The sequence below is a fragment of the Arachis stenosperma genome, chromosome 1 (genome assembly GCF_014773155.1).
Source record: "Arachis stenosperma cultivar V10309 chromosome 1, arast.V10309.gnm1.PFL2, whole genome shotgun sequence".
Taxonomy (NCBI): domain Eukaryota; kingdom Viridiplantae; phylum Streptophyta; class Magnoliopsida; order Fabales; family Fabaceae; genus Arachis; species Arachis stenosperma.
In genome coordinates this window covers 10,758,680-10,770,860 of record NC_080377.1, presented here as the reverse complement: position 1 = coordinate 10,770,860, position 12,181 = coordinate 10,758,680, and the positions used below count along the sequence as shown (strand labels likewise).

General features: G+C 31.7%; 2 protein-coding genes across 3 annotated transcripts; both read right to left on the bottom strand.

Annotated features, from left to right (window-relative positions):
* Positions 1-672: 672 nt before the first annotated feature.
* On the bottom strand, positions 673-4,095 carry LOC130961715 (phosphatidylinositol 4-kinase gamma 5-like). The gene is made up of 2 exons (XM_057887703.1): positions 3,837-4,095; positions 673-3,242 (listed from the first exon to the last, which is right to left on the bottom strand). Exon 2 carries the CDS (start codon positions 2,962-2,964, stop codon positions 1,033-1,035), a length of 1,932 nt encoding a protein of 643 aa, XP_057743686.1. The 5' UTR covers positions 2,965-3,242; positions 3,837-4,095; the 3' UTR covers positions 673-1,032.
* A 1,895-nt stretch (positions 4,096-5,990) lies between these two features.
* On the bottom strand, positions 5,991-9,105 carry LOC130981745 (uncharacterized). Of its 2 annotated transcripts, none has more exons than XM_057905413.1 (8): positions 8,963-9,105; positions 8,693-8,860; positions 8,222-8,561; positions 7,751-7,945; positions 7,545-7,634; positions 7,330-7,388; positions 6,722-6,872; positions 5,991-6,576 (listed from the first exon to the last, which is right to left on the bottom strand). In XM_057905413.1, the coding sequence occupies exons 3-8, from the start codon at positions 8,528-8,530 to the stop codon at positions 6,493-6,495; spliced, it is 888 nt and encodes a 295-aa protein (XP_057761396.1). In that variant the 5' UTR covers positions 8,531-8,561; positions 8,693-8,860; positions 8,963-9,105; the 3' UTR covers positions 5,991-6,492. The 2 variants fall into 2 exon arrangements, with proteins under 2 accessions (XP_057761396.1, XP_057761405.1); XM_057905422.1 differs by having other exon boundaries at positions 8,725-8,860.
* Positions 9,106-12,181: the final 3,076 nt, after the last annotated feature.

The window sequence follows — 12,181 nt, the reverse complement described above, 5'->3', positions numbered from 1 at the left end:
ATGGATACACATTATTATTATTATTATTATTATTATTATCAAAGACATTCAATTTGTTATGTTTTTAATTATACAATATTAGTTTCTAAATTCATCTTATTGAAATTCGACAAAATTTTACGTTGACTATAAAAAATCTAACAGAACAGGCTGAGTTCATTTATGTAACTATATAACAAAAGATTTAATACGTAAATATAAAAACTAAATCTATTATCAAATAGCTTATAATCAAGAACACCAATTGTTAGTAATTACACAATAACGGATATGTGAGGTTTAACATTGATTTATAAAAAATTAAGAGTCTTATGAAACTTTCTTAGAAAATAAAGTAAGATTCCACATTAGCTGGATTATTATTGGGTAAGCACAATCATCCTTATTTAAGTTTTAGAATCAATAAAGATATTGTCCACAAATTAAAAGTTGTATGTTTCAAGAAACTCTCTTAATCTGTAGTATTTGGCATACATAACTCTAGAAAATGGATAACTAAGCAGATTTGATTACAAATGTATAAGAACAACACTGGAAAGTTTATCCTTAAAATGAATTGGTAACACAATCATGGGAAAATGGAAACTAGAAATCAGGACCCCTTATCCCAGTCACTAGTTATGCATCAAAGTTTAGGGCTAAGAATAAATGTAGATTGAAGGAGCAAACAAATTAAGAACAAAAAGGGAAAGACATTTTTCATTATATACATAAGCTTCATTCAAGATTTTAATCCTACATATTATTTATCAGACAACACAAAGTGATTTGAGAAAAGAAGAAATGAAATCATAAGATCAAACTACAAGCAATTCTACTTGGCCTACCACTTGGCTGATACCAAGCATATTTACATCAGTTCTTCATCCTACCCTCACTCCCAAACACTAAAAACACTCATCCTCTTCATCCATATATATCATTAAACCATAACACTATCCTAGCAAACCCTTCATTCCCGGAAAACCTATAAAAGCCTTATTCTTCATTCTATAGTCACTCTCTATCAGAACAAAGTATATAAGCTCAACTTCAAAACTGGCACGACGTACCAAGCCTCTGCCTCTGTCTTTGACCTAAGGTTATGGATTTCCTCCTCGCAAATGCCGGATACAGCAGATCTACAAACTTCTCCAGAAACATAGTCCATTCATCCTCAGTCATATCAACCAACTTCACAAAGCTTATGCTTGCAGGAAGCTGCTCATTGGCACTCCTATGACCAGATGATGTATTTGCAAAATAGGCATCAGTATCGGATTTCCCTCCAAAGTATGTCTGATTTTTCTGGCTTGCCTCGCTTAGCATGGTGTTCTTCAGTGACACAGAAAGTTTTGAAACGGGTGGGATATTTCCGTCATGGGTAGGATTGGCAGGACCTTCAGGATATTCGCCATCACTGCCCTCTTCTCCCTCTTCAATGCTCTCATCCAATTTCGAGAGGGGGCTGCGGGCATACCCATTTCCAAAAATGGGTTTAGGTGATCTTGTTAAAGGATCATCCATGGCCATCTTTGGATTGAAATCAGACCCAGCTTCATCACAGTCTATATCAAACTGGAAGTAGTCTTCTCCCAAGTCAGTCCTCGGGGAGGGAGACAGTTCTTCCCTCTCCACCAGCATCTTCCTTGCCTCCAAACAAACAACCTCCAACTCGCTGGGTTCCTCCTCACCACTGCGAAATTCCCTAGTCATCATCTCACCAATTTCAGCAAGACACAGACCAAAAGCAGCTGCTTCCTTGAGGAAAATGGTGCAGAGTACTAAGACCCGAAGACACGCTTCTCGGATCATGGGAAGTTCAGCACGTAACATGTCACAATCTTGAGCAGGATCCAGCTTCGCAATGTAAGAAAGTTCGTCCTCAGAGAAAGGAATTGAAGCCTGAGGCCAATGAATCCATTCAAAATAAGGATCCTCCAAAGCTTCTGGTAGGCAAAGACCATGATCAATGGGAATTAAATCTACTTGATCAAAACTCCCAAGCTTTCTAACTAACAAATTGCCAGCATGCCTATCTGTGTTAAGAATCCTAATGTCTAATATCCCTATACGGTGCACAGCAGCAACTGGGAAGCTTGATGTCCCGTGGTCGCTTGCATCATAGTCATGAGGTATGAACTGCTGGAAAGAGGCAATCTTGCTAACCAGCTTTTTCTTTTGGGTGTTGTTCCCATTGACCCCGTCATTGACGTTAAAAATTGAGTGAGTTATCTTCACCAAGGCAGTGGGAGGCACATTTGCAAAATGTTCATAGTCAAGAAGATAAGCAGCAACCTCCCTGAACCCTGTTTCCCCCACCCGAACCGAGCGCTTCAGACCTGGTTGTCCGAGAGCTTTACCAACAAAACCTTTCGGATTGTTTGGGGCAAAAGGCTCCTCATCAGTTGGTTTCACAATTGCTGCATTCTCACCACGGCTATTCAGGAAATAGTAAGCACCCCCAAGCCCACTATGAACAGGAATTGGATCTGCCCCCATCTTAATTGCCTTCACAATGTCTTTGACCATATCTTTCATCCTATTAAGGTGATTTGACTGCCCCAATATCTCAATAATCCCACTCTTGTCCCTTTGCTGCATATCACGTCCGGTAGGTGACAAGCACGGTGTGGATGAGCTCCTATGAATAAGATTCCTTGTGAGAAGAAGGGGCGAATCTTTCCGTACAGCACTAAGGTCGTTCTTCAAGACCAAATCCCCAAATGTTAGTGAGCTCTGTTCAGTAGGCACATTAAGGGCAACCTGCAGCCTCCTCTTCACAGTATGTGCATTGTCACCTCGATCCAATTCCATGCTCAGGACACACCCGGTATCGGTTTGCACAAAAACCCTTCTCCTCCCAGCAGGTTGCTTCTCTCCTTCAATGCTCTTGTTCCCCCCACGGTACTCCGTGCTTAAAGGGCTCCTCATCACTGCCACAGCCATCTGGGTTTGAATTGGGCTGTCCAATTTACTAGACATGAACCGTGGTTGACGGCTGAGATCAGACAGTTTTCACAGACGGCAACAGAGCTGGCGGCGATGGAAGAAAGCTTCTTCCCTCGCAGTAGTTGCCAATAACTCCAAAGCCAACGGCGATTTTGAGGGACGGATCTCTTGTTCCCCAACAATCATTAATTGGAAGGGAATTTGATCCAAATATCAGCACAGATCCAGAGTTGAACAAAATGGAGATAGATTCTAGCTGGTTTTCTACATTGAAGCCATCATCATTATCCCCACATGGAAGAACAATAAATCTGCAGGTAATAATACCAATATTTTCCATCATAATTCATAACAACATAATAAATATTACAAACAGAAAAATCAAACTTGGTTCATACATGAATGAGCTTATATTAATATCAAAGGCTTCTTGATTGCTTATTTCTATTGCCACACACGGTTCTCCTATATGGGAACCATTCACAAAATCCTAATTCCTAACATAGAAACACAGATCCAGACTCAGCAAATTCATGCTTCCTAAAATTCATTTTCATCATCACAAGTTAAAAAATTAAGCATTTCATGCACAAATTTTTTGCTTTTTTTTTTCTCTTTTGTCAAGCTCCCGAGCATTAAAATTTAATAAATTATTTTTAAAAATGAATAAATTAAAACAAACCTGAAAAAACCGATAAGCATTTGAATGATATATTAAAGAAAAAAAAAAGGGAAAAGATGCAAGATTTATCAAACACTCAAAAGAACAAACACAAAATTGACGCTAAATAAAAGAAAGCTTCCAAAATCGAAACCATAAAATTGAGCTGAGAAATATAAAAAAAAAAAGATCGAAGAAATCGAAAGGGGAAAAAAAGAACTGCGAAGAAATTATTATTATTTACCACATGATGATGATTATTGTTGTTGCCATTTGGGGATCGAATCGGAAGAAGAAGAAGAAGAAGAAGAAGAAGAAGAAGAAGAAGAAGAAGAAGAAGAGCGAGTTGTGTGTGTGTTAGGGGGAAATGACTCGTTCCGAGTTAACTCGGAGGAGAAGGAAGGGTTTGATTAAAAATTCACAACATGAATTCAGAAAAAGAAGAAAACCCTTTCTCTCTCTTTTTATATTTACGTGTGAGTAATGGTTTTATTCTGCTTCTTTTTCTATTCACTGATTTTTGGTTCCTCGTTGCTCAGAACGTTCTTTAACTCAAACGGGTTCATGAATCATTGACTCGTGGTTCGAAAACTAACCACGGTTAAAACTAACCCTCATTCTCTCTCTCTTACTCATTCTTTTTTCTGTGATGAAAGACACGCACTGTTTATGTTTTCTTCTGACATATTGGATTCGGACACGTGTGCTGTAAATATTTAATGGGGGTCTTAATTATTGAATATGAATTCTTGTCTTAAATTAAGTAAGCTTAACAGGTTAACTGGTTAAGAAGTAAAAAGCCAAAAACATATTTTAATTGTGGATTGTGAAATTTTATATTAGTAAAAGAATTACTAATTTATCATCAGTCTTCACATTTATTGATATGTAATTAAATCTTCTCTTACATCCACTAATTTAAAAACAGTCTTCATATTTAATGATACGTAATTAAATATTTATAGTGATAATTTAAAATATAAATAGTAGGTTTTTTATAGAAAAAATATTTTTTTTTGTATATTTATACTATTAACAAATGGCAAGCTAATTGACATAGTTTTAAAATTTTACTTTGTTAAGAAAAGGCACTACTTTTATATTTTTTTATTTTCAAATTCCAATCTTAAATAAGAATCTGTTACATTCCTTAACTCTTTCTTTCCTTGACCTAGATTTATTAAGTTAAGAAAAAAGAAAAAAATAATAAGTACACTCTTTTTTACTTGCATGGTTTCTCTCTCTACGATCAAACGTGAGAAGAATAGTCTAGAATATGAGATCAGATACCGTTGATCCTGAAGGAAGGAGAGATCAGAACCGTCTAACATGATGACGTGGCGAAAACGGATTGGACAGTGACGTGTCATTGTGTCACGGTCAAAGGGAGCAATGTCAGCGAATGAATGGGGCGCTTTATCGCAATTATTGGGGCCCATTCCCGTAGAGTGATCATCGTTGAGTAATCCTGTGAGCGCGCACAGCTTAATGGCCAATGGATTCGCGCCATGTGAAATTCCTATAGTACCCTGACAACCTTGGAATTTCCTCCAAATCACTGAATTTGGGGTAATTTATTTAGAATTTTTGCTAACTTATGTCTTAAAAAGACATAAGTATATTATAAAAGAAAATTTTATAAAAATTTTATAAAATTATTATTTTTATGTATTGAATGTATTAAATACATTAAAAATATTTAAAAATTTTATTATTATATTTTTAAAATGTGCTTTTAGAACATAAATTAGTTAAATCTATTTATTTATTTATAGTGGTTTTTCAACTATTATTTTGGCAATTTAGATCTCAAAATGTAACAAAACAAATCAGTAAGTTTATAAATTAGTAGTTAACAGACCGATTTAATTTAATCACTAATGAAAGAGTATTTTGTTAATACATATGGAATCAATTAATAGTAAAAGAATTAGTTGTTGAAATATTACAAGTTTAAAAAATATTATTAAGAACCAATCAAGTTGTTATAATAGAAATATCGTTATCATTCATTTATTTTAGTTATTTAATTTTTAGATAAACTACTTAGATAATACTCAAAAATTTATACTATTAACAAAAAAATAATCTCAAAAAATACAAACAGTTCCTGCAAAATTAAAAAAATGACAATATCAGCACATAATCATTGTTTACCGCATGTTCCTTGATTTATAGGAGTGGTACAATTTCTGTCATAACTGTAGAACAGGTAGAACAGAAGTGTAATAATAACAGGACAATCTAATTTAATATCGGAATTTAGTTGGTATATCTGTCACATTTATTTATGATCTGCACCGTTATATAAATACAAAAATGTCACTCATACACAAAGATTAAAATGAATAAAGATAATTTTCAACAATTAAACTATTGATAATCCAAAAAACCCAGATGAGTTGGTCAAGTATCTGATCTTTGAGAAAGCCTAATGCATTGGTAATATCAAATTGACCTCTGTTTTTCTTATCGGTCTTTTAGTTAACCGTTTTTTGGGCTGTAAATTAACTCTCTTTTAGAAAGCAGAACATGGTAGGCCCATTTGTGACCATGACCCAAAAAAGAAAAGAAGCAAGAAATAAGTTGACCCAAAAAAATAGACACATAAGTCATAAGTACATAACCATCTTGTAAATGAATTTTTTGCATTTAATTTCTTCAAAATATAAATGTCAAGATAGGGAAAGAGGGGCTCATAAAAAAAAATTCTAATTAAATGTCAAATGCTTCCAATTTGGGGCACATAGTATGGTTGATACTTCATTTGGTATCACCAAACCCCCTCTACATTAGAAAGATGAAAATCTATATACTCAGCACATGAATTTTCTTAATGTTGATATTGAATTCTAATGAACTAGAATTAGAGCTCAAGTTTTCAAAAAGCACTTATAAAACTAAACCTCTTGAGTGCAAGAGAGTGTTTTGGCTTTCTCAACAGCTTCAACATAATAATACAGTCTCCAAAGTGTAGCATTATCCTGGAGAATATGTAACATAACATAATAAGCAACTTATAATGTAAATCATCATCATAATCCATAACCCAAATTACACTAAGTCACTAAGCAATATAACAATGGAACCAAGAAATAAATCATCATATCATAATCCCAATTGTAGTACCTCTTTTTCCAGATCAACAAAGATTTTATCACAATTTGGTTGTTCTGTAGGCCTACTTCGACAAATTATCTCAGCGATTCGGTCAAGATTTTTTGCTGGTAGTTTCTGAATCATTCTCTGAAGCTGTTGCCTCTCACCAAGGGTCATGGGCCTGAAAGTTTTAGAATTATGCAGGGGGGGACTATAGTTCATAACCACCAAAAAGGACAAATAAGTTTGATATGATAGCAGTTACAAAATAGGCTAGAAGCTCTGTTTAGGTGAAGAATCAAAGTTGGAAAGAGGATTCCTCACTACTTTTCTCATTCAAGGCGATGCATGAGACTTTAATCTCAAGTTCCAGAGTAAAGTATGTTCACCATTTATCAAAATCCAATGCCAATTTACATTTCGGATTGATAAGGTGGTGAAAGGTGGACACTTGAGATTTCAAGCCAACAATGCATTCGTGAGAGAAACAGCAGAAAAGTTCACCATTGATATATTTATCTCACTTGTTATATTAAGATTTACTGCAATATTATGTCAATGTCAACTTATCAGGACACATAATAAAGCATGCAAGAATCAGCATTCTTCACATATTGACATAGAGTATCACAGCATACCTGCACTTCGACGTTACAGCATCAAGTAGTACCTCCAGTTGTTTTTCCATGTATTCCAACTAAAAGTCAACAAAAAACACCAATAAGATACATGCATTACATGCTTGCACTATATATAATACAAACATCACATGACAAATGCAATGATTTTGACACAGAAATCTAAAAGCTAAAAGAAGACGATCAATATTAGACACAGAATTTTCAAGAATTACTGTTCCATTCAGTTCATTTGCACAGTTCTTCACCATCTCCTGAACCTCCACACTGTCATTCTCTAATAGAAACTGGAGATCATCATTCACCTAAGTGTTAAAAGGGATGAAGTAAAAAATTAGTTTCTAGCAATACTTGAGCACATTAGTACACTAAATTACAGACACATGTTAATTAGAATCTTAATGAAAATGATACCTCTTACCTCTGCACTGCATGTGGGATTGACATCACTAAATTGTTCATGGAGGCTAGCTGAAGAGGGTGGTGATAAGATCTTTGACTTTTTACAAGGAATATGCTGAGCATTGTTTGATGCAACAGCTGTATGATCCAGCGTCTGTTTTTTACTTCTTTGTTTAGATTGCAATTGATGTATAGCAAAAACAGGGTCTACCACCTGCGTTTTCAGTTGACAATCAGTAACATACCCAAACTCCTTAAATAATCAAGACAGCAACTCAGCAGATATGCAATGTATCGATTGAGGTAGCTTCAAAACATGCATCAATATTGTTTTTGTATCAATATTCAATGTTGTTGGTCAATATCTAAATTTCTATATGAAAAATTGTAGAGCTTATGCGATGAACATTCTTGGTAATATCATATCATCAATGGGTCTTATTTAGTTATTTTAATTACAACCAGAACAGATTCAAGCTGCATGATATACCTCATCAACTTCGGACGAAAGAGTAGTGACACTCTGTCTGAGCAGTGATCGTAATCTGTCCTTTTTCAGGTCTGAAAGTCCAGCTCCAATGCCGTCACTGAACAATTCCCCGGAACAATTGCCATTGGTACCAACTGCATTGTTCTCTCCTTCTCCACACTTATTTTGAGGCACCTCGGACGCATCGGTAGCAACAGACAAAACATCCTCATCTTGTGACAACAAATTAACAACTTCAGAAGAATAATAACCAAAGTAATCAGGTCCTACTCTTTCATGGCCACCCAAACTTTTCGACGCTTCCGACATGGCTAAAATAATGAATCACAGAAACTGATAACTGCAATTAGCCACCACAAAACACAAGACTAGTTAAATTAACAGAAATGATGAGTAACTAATGAACCTTGAGGAAACCTCTCCACAAAATAATTTAAAAGCTAAAATTAGACAGAGAAAAGAGTGGTTTACGTAATCAATTTGTTACAAAAAATTGATCATACTCTGGCACAAGTTTCTTCAAGTGTGAGCATTCTCATCAAACACAATATTCTTGAAAGATCCATAAACTCGTCGCAGCTCATTGAGAAAAAGCTTTTGTTCTTATTGTTAAGCATGTCCAATCACGCAAACTTGGATCTGCATCAAGCACAATCAATCTAGCTTATGTTAGTATAATCAAATAACTTAAGAAACGCTATCAAAATGAAACCCTAAATTTCCAAATTGACAAATGGTTACATGTGTACGGACTGATTTGAGAAACATTTTTCCGCCGCCGTTCCTGTTGGCTGTTGTCACTTTCTCCGCCGTCGCCACCACCGCCAAGTCCTGATGTTGCTTTTGGTTCGAAGAGAAAGAAGAAAGAGAGTTTCTTGTTTTTTCGAAAGGCTGTTTCAAAATTTAATTTTATCGTTTTTTATGAGAGAATATTTGATTGGGCTGGGCCGTTGACCTAATCTTTATTTTTTAAATTTTTGAAACTAAAGAGATTACAAGTGTATGATTAAAAAAAAATTACAAGTCGCTTCTAATTTTTGGTACTAAATAAGATATTAAGAATAAGATACTAAAAATTAAGAGATATAAAAATTAGTATTTTTATATTTATTTAATAATAAATTAGAATAAATTATGAAAATTCAATTTACTCTTTTTTTCATAGAAAAAATTTGAAGAGAAAAATATAATGATAAAAAATATAATTATAAAAAATTAATAAAAATAATAATAAAAAAAGAAATACTTACGTTTTTTGTTAGTGTCTCTACATCTTTCTTAAGAGGAAGTACCTTCCTATCAGAAAGAACCTTTTTATTAAAAAAAATATAAAATATACTATTTTAATGTCTTTAAATATAATAATATAAGGTCAATTCTATTGTGCTTATGAATTTTTGCCTAAATATTGTCTAACTTACTTTTTGTAGTAAGTTTTGATTTTTTAAAAATTATTTATTTTAATATCTTTTAAATAAAATAATAACTTTTAACCCTTTTTAGTAAATAGGCACCACATTATAGACACCATAACATTTACCATAATATAATTTATATTTCTATTTCAATATGTAAACAAATGTAGCCATAAGACCTTTTTATAACTCCCCACATGATTTTGCAAAAAGTTATTTTTTCGGTGTATAGTGATCAAGACGCTTTTTAATTTTCATACGGAGGAAAAATGGAGTAGGATGTGAATATGGAGTGCATGCGTGTTTTATCAGGGTGTGGTGTCAGGGGAGAAGAAATCAGACGGTGCGAGTTAAAGCTGCCCAATCAGACGGTCTGATTTGAGGGTGACAACACAGATGGTCTGAGTTGTGTCATTTCCACCACGTGTCGTGCATACTAAGCTCCCCAAAACGGTGTCCCTTAAACCCAACATACCCCCTTCTTGCACTCACTCCCTCCCTCCGAAATTAGTTTCTCCTTCAACCCCCCAGCAGCCATTTTCTCTTCTTCTTCGTCGTTTAGCAGCTTCTTCTTCTTCTTTTAGGTGTATGAAAAAAAATACAATGCCAAAGAAACAAAAATATAAAGATGTTGATCGTCCTAAAATATATATGTTTAAATGTAGTTAGTTAGAGAATATTTTAAAAAAATTTTGTAATATTTTAGAAATTATAATTAATTAATTAATTAATTTTTATAATTAATTTTGGAAATTATAAAATAATTTTTTGTAACAATAAATAAACTAAATTGGTGTATATTTTTTGTAATAATGCTAAAATTTTGATTAATAATTAGGTTTTGTAAAATATAATATATTTATTTTTCGGTAATAATTATTTGTTTATTGTTAGCTTTTTAACTGAAATAAATATATTATTGTAGTTGAGGTTTTAATAATAAAGTGAGACATTATTAGTTAAATAAGAATTGAATTTATCTATTAGTTATTATTATTAGAGTAATTACCCAAATCAGTCCTCGAGGATTTTAGAATCGGACATCTTAGTCCCCAAGGAAAATTAATACACATATTAATCCCCAAGGTTTTACTCCGGCAGACAAATCAGTCCCTAGTTCATTTTTCGGCAGTGTAATTATCCAGATCAGTCCTCAAAGATTTTAAAAACGGACATCTTAGTCCCCAAGAAAAACTAATGTACAAATCAATTCCCAACGTTTCTCTTTGTTAGACATAATAGTCCCCCGTCTAAAAATAAAATAAAATAAAATAATTATTATTATTAATTGCACAATAATATTGTACTATATTTTTTGTATTTTTTGGACAAAAATAATGATAAATTTATTCATTAAATTCTTTTATATATATAGTGTCACTCAATAATAATAATAATAATAATAATAATAATAATAATAATAATAATAATAATAATAATAATAATAATAATAATAATAATAATAATAAAATTATTAGAGATTATTTTACAAGAAATTTAAAATTAAAACTATTTGATATTTTTGTATTTAATATAATCAAAAGATGTGCTAGATAAAAAATATATATATGTTTGTATTAAAAAATATGTATTAAAAAAAATATTTTAATTTGGATTTATATTAAATATATATTTTTTTAATACAAACATTTTTTTAAAATATTACATCTTTTGATTTTATTAAATATAAAAATATCAAATAGTTTTAACCTTGAATTTCTTATAAAATAATCTCTAATAATTTTATTGATTATTATTATTATTATTATTAATTACATAATAATATTATACCATGATTTTTTGTATTTTTTAGATAAAAATAATAATTTATTCATTAGATTCTTATATATGTATTTATATATATATATATATATATATATATATATATATATAGTCACTCAATAATAATAATAATAATAAATAAAACTATTAGAGATTATTTTATAAGAAATTCAAGATTAAAATCATTTGATATTTTTGTATTTAATATAATTAAAAGATGTACTATTTTAAAAAATGTTTGTATTAAAAAAATGTATTTAATATAAATCCAAATTAAAATATTTTCTTTTAATACAAATATATATATATAATTTTTTTTTACATAGGTCATCTTTTAATTATATTAAATACAAAAATATCAAATGGTTTTAACTTTAAATTTCTTATAAAATAATCTCTAGTAATTTTATTATTATTATTATTATTATTATTATTATTATTATTATTATTATTATTATTGTTGAGTGACTATATATATATATATATATGAATTTAATGAATAAATTTATCATTATTTTTGTCCAAAAAATACAAAAAATATAGTACAATATTATTGTGCAATTAATAATAATTATTATTTTATTTTTGGACGGGGGACTATTATGTCTAACAGAGAGAAACGTTGGGGATTGATTTGTACATTAGTTTTTCTTGGGGACTAAAATGTCCGTTTTTAAAATTTTTGGGGACTGATCTGGGTAATTGCACTGTCGGAAAATGAACTGGGGACTGATTTGTCTGCCAGAGTAAAACCTTGGGGATT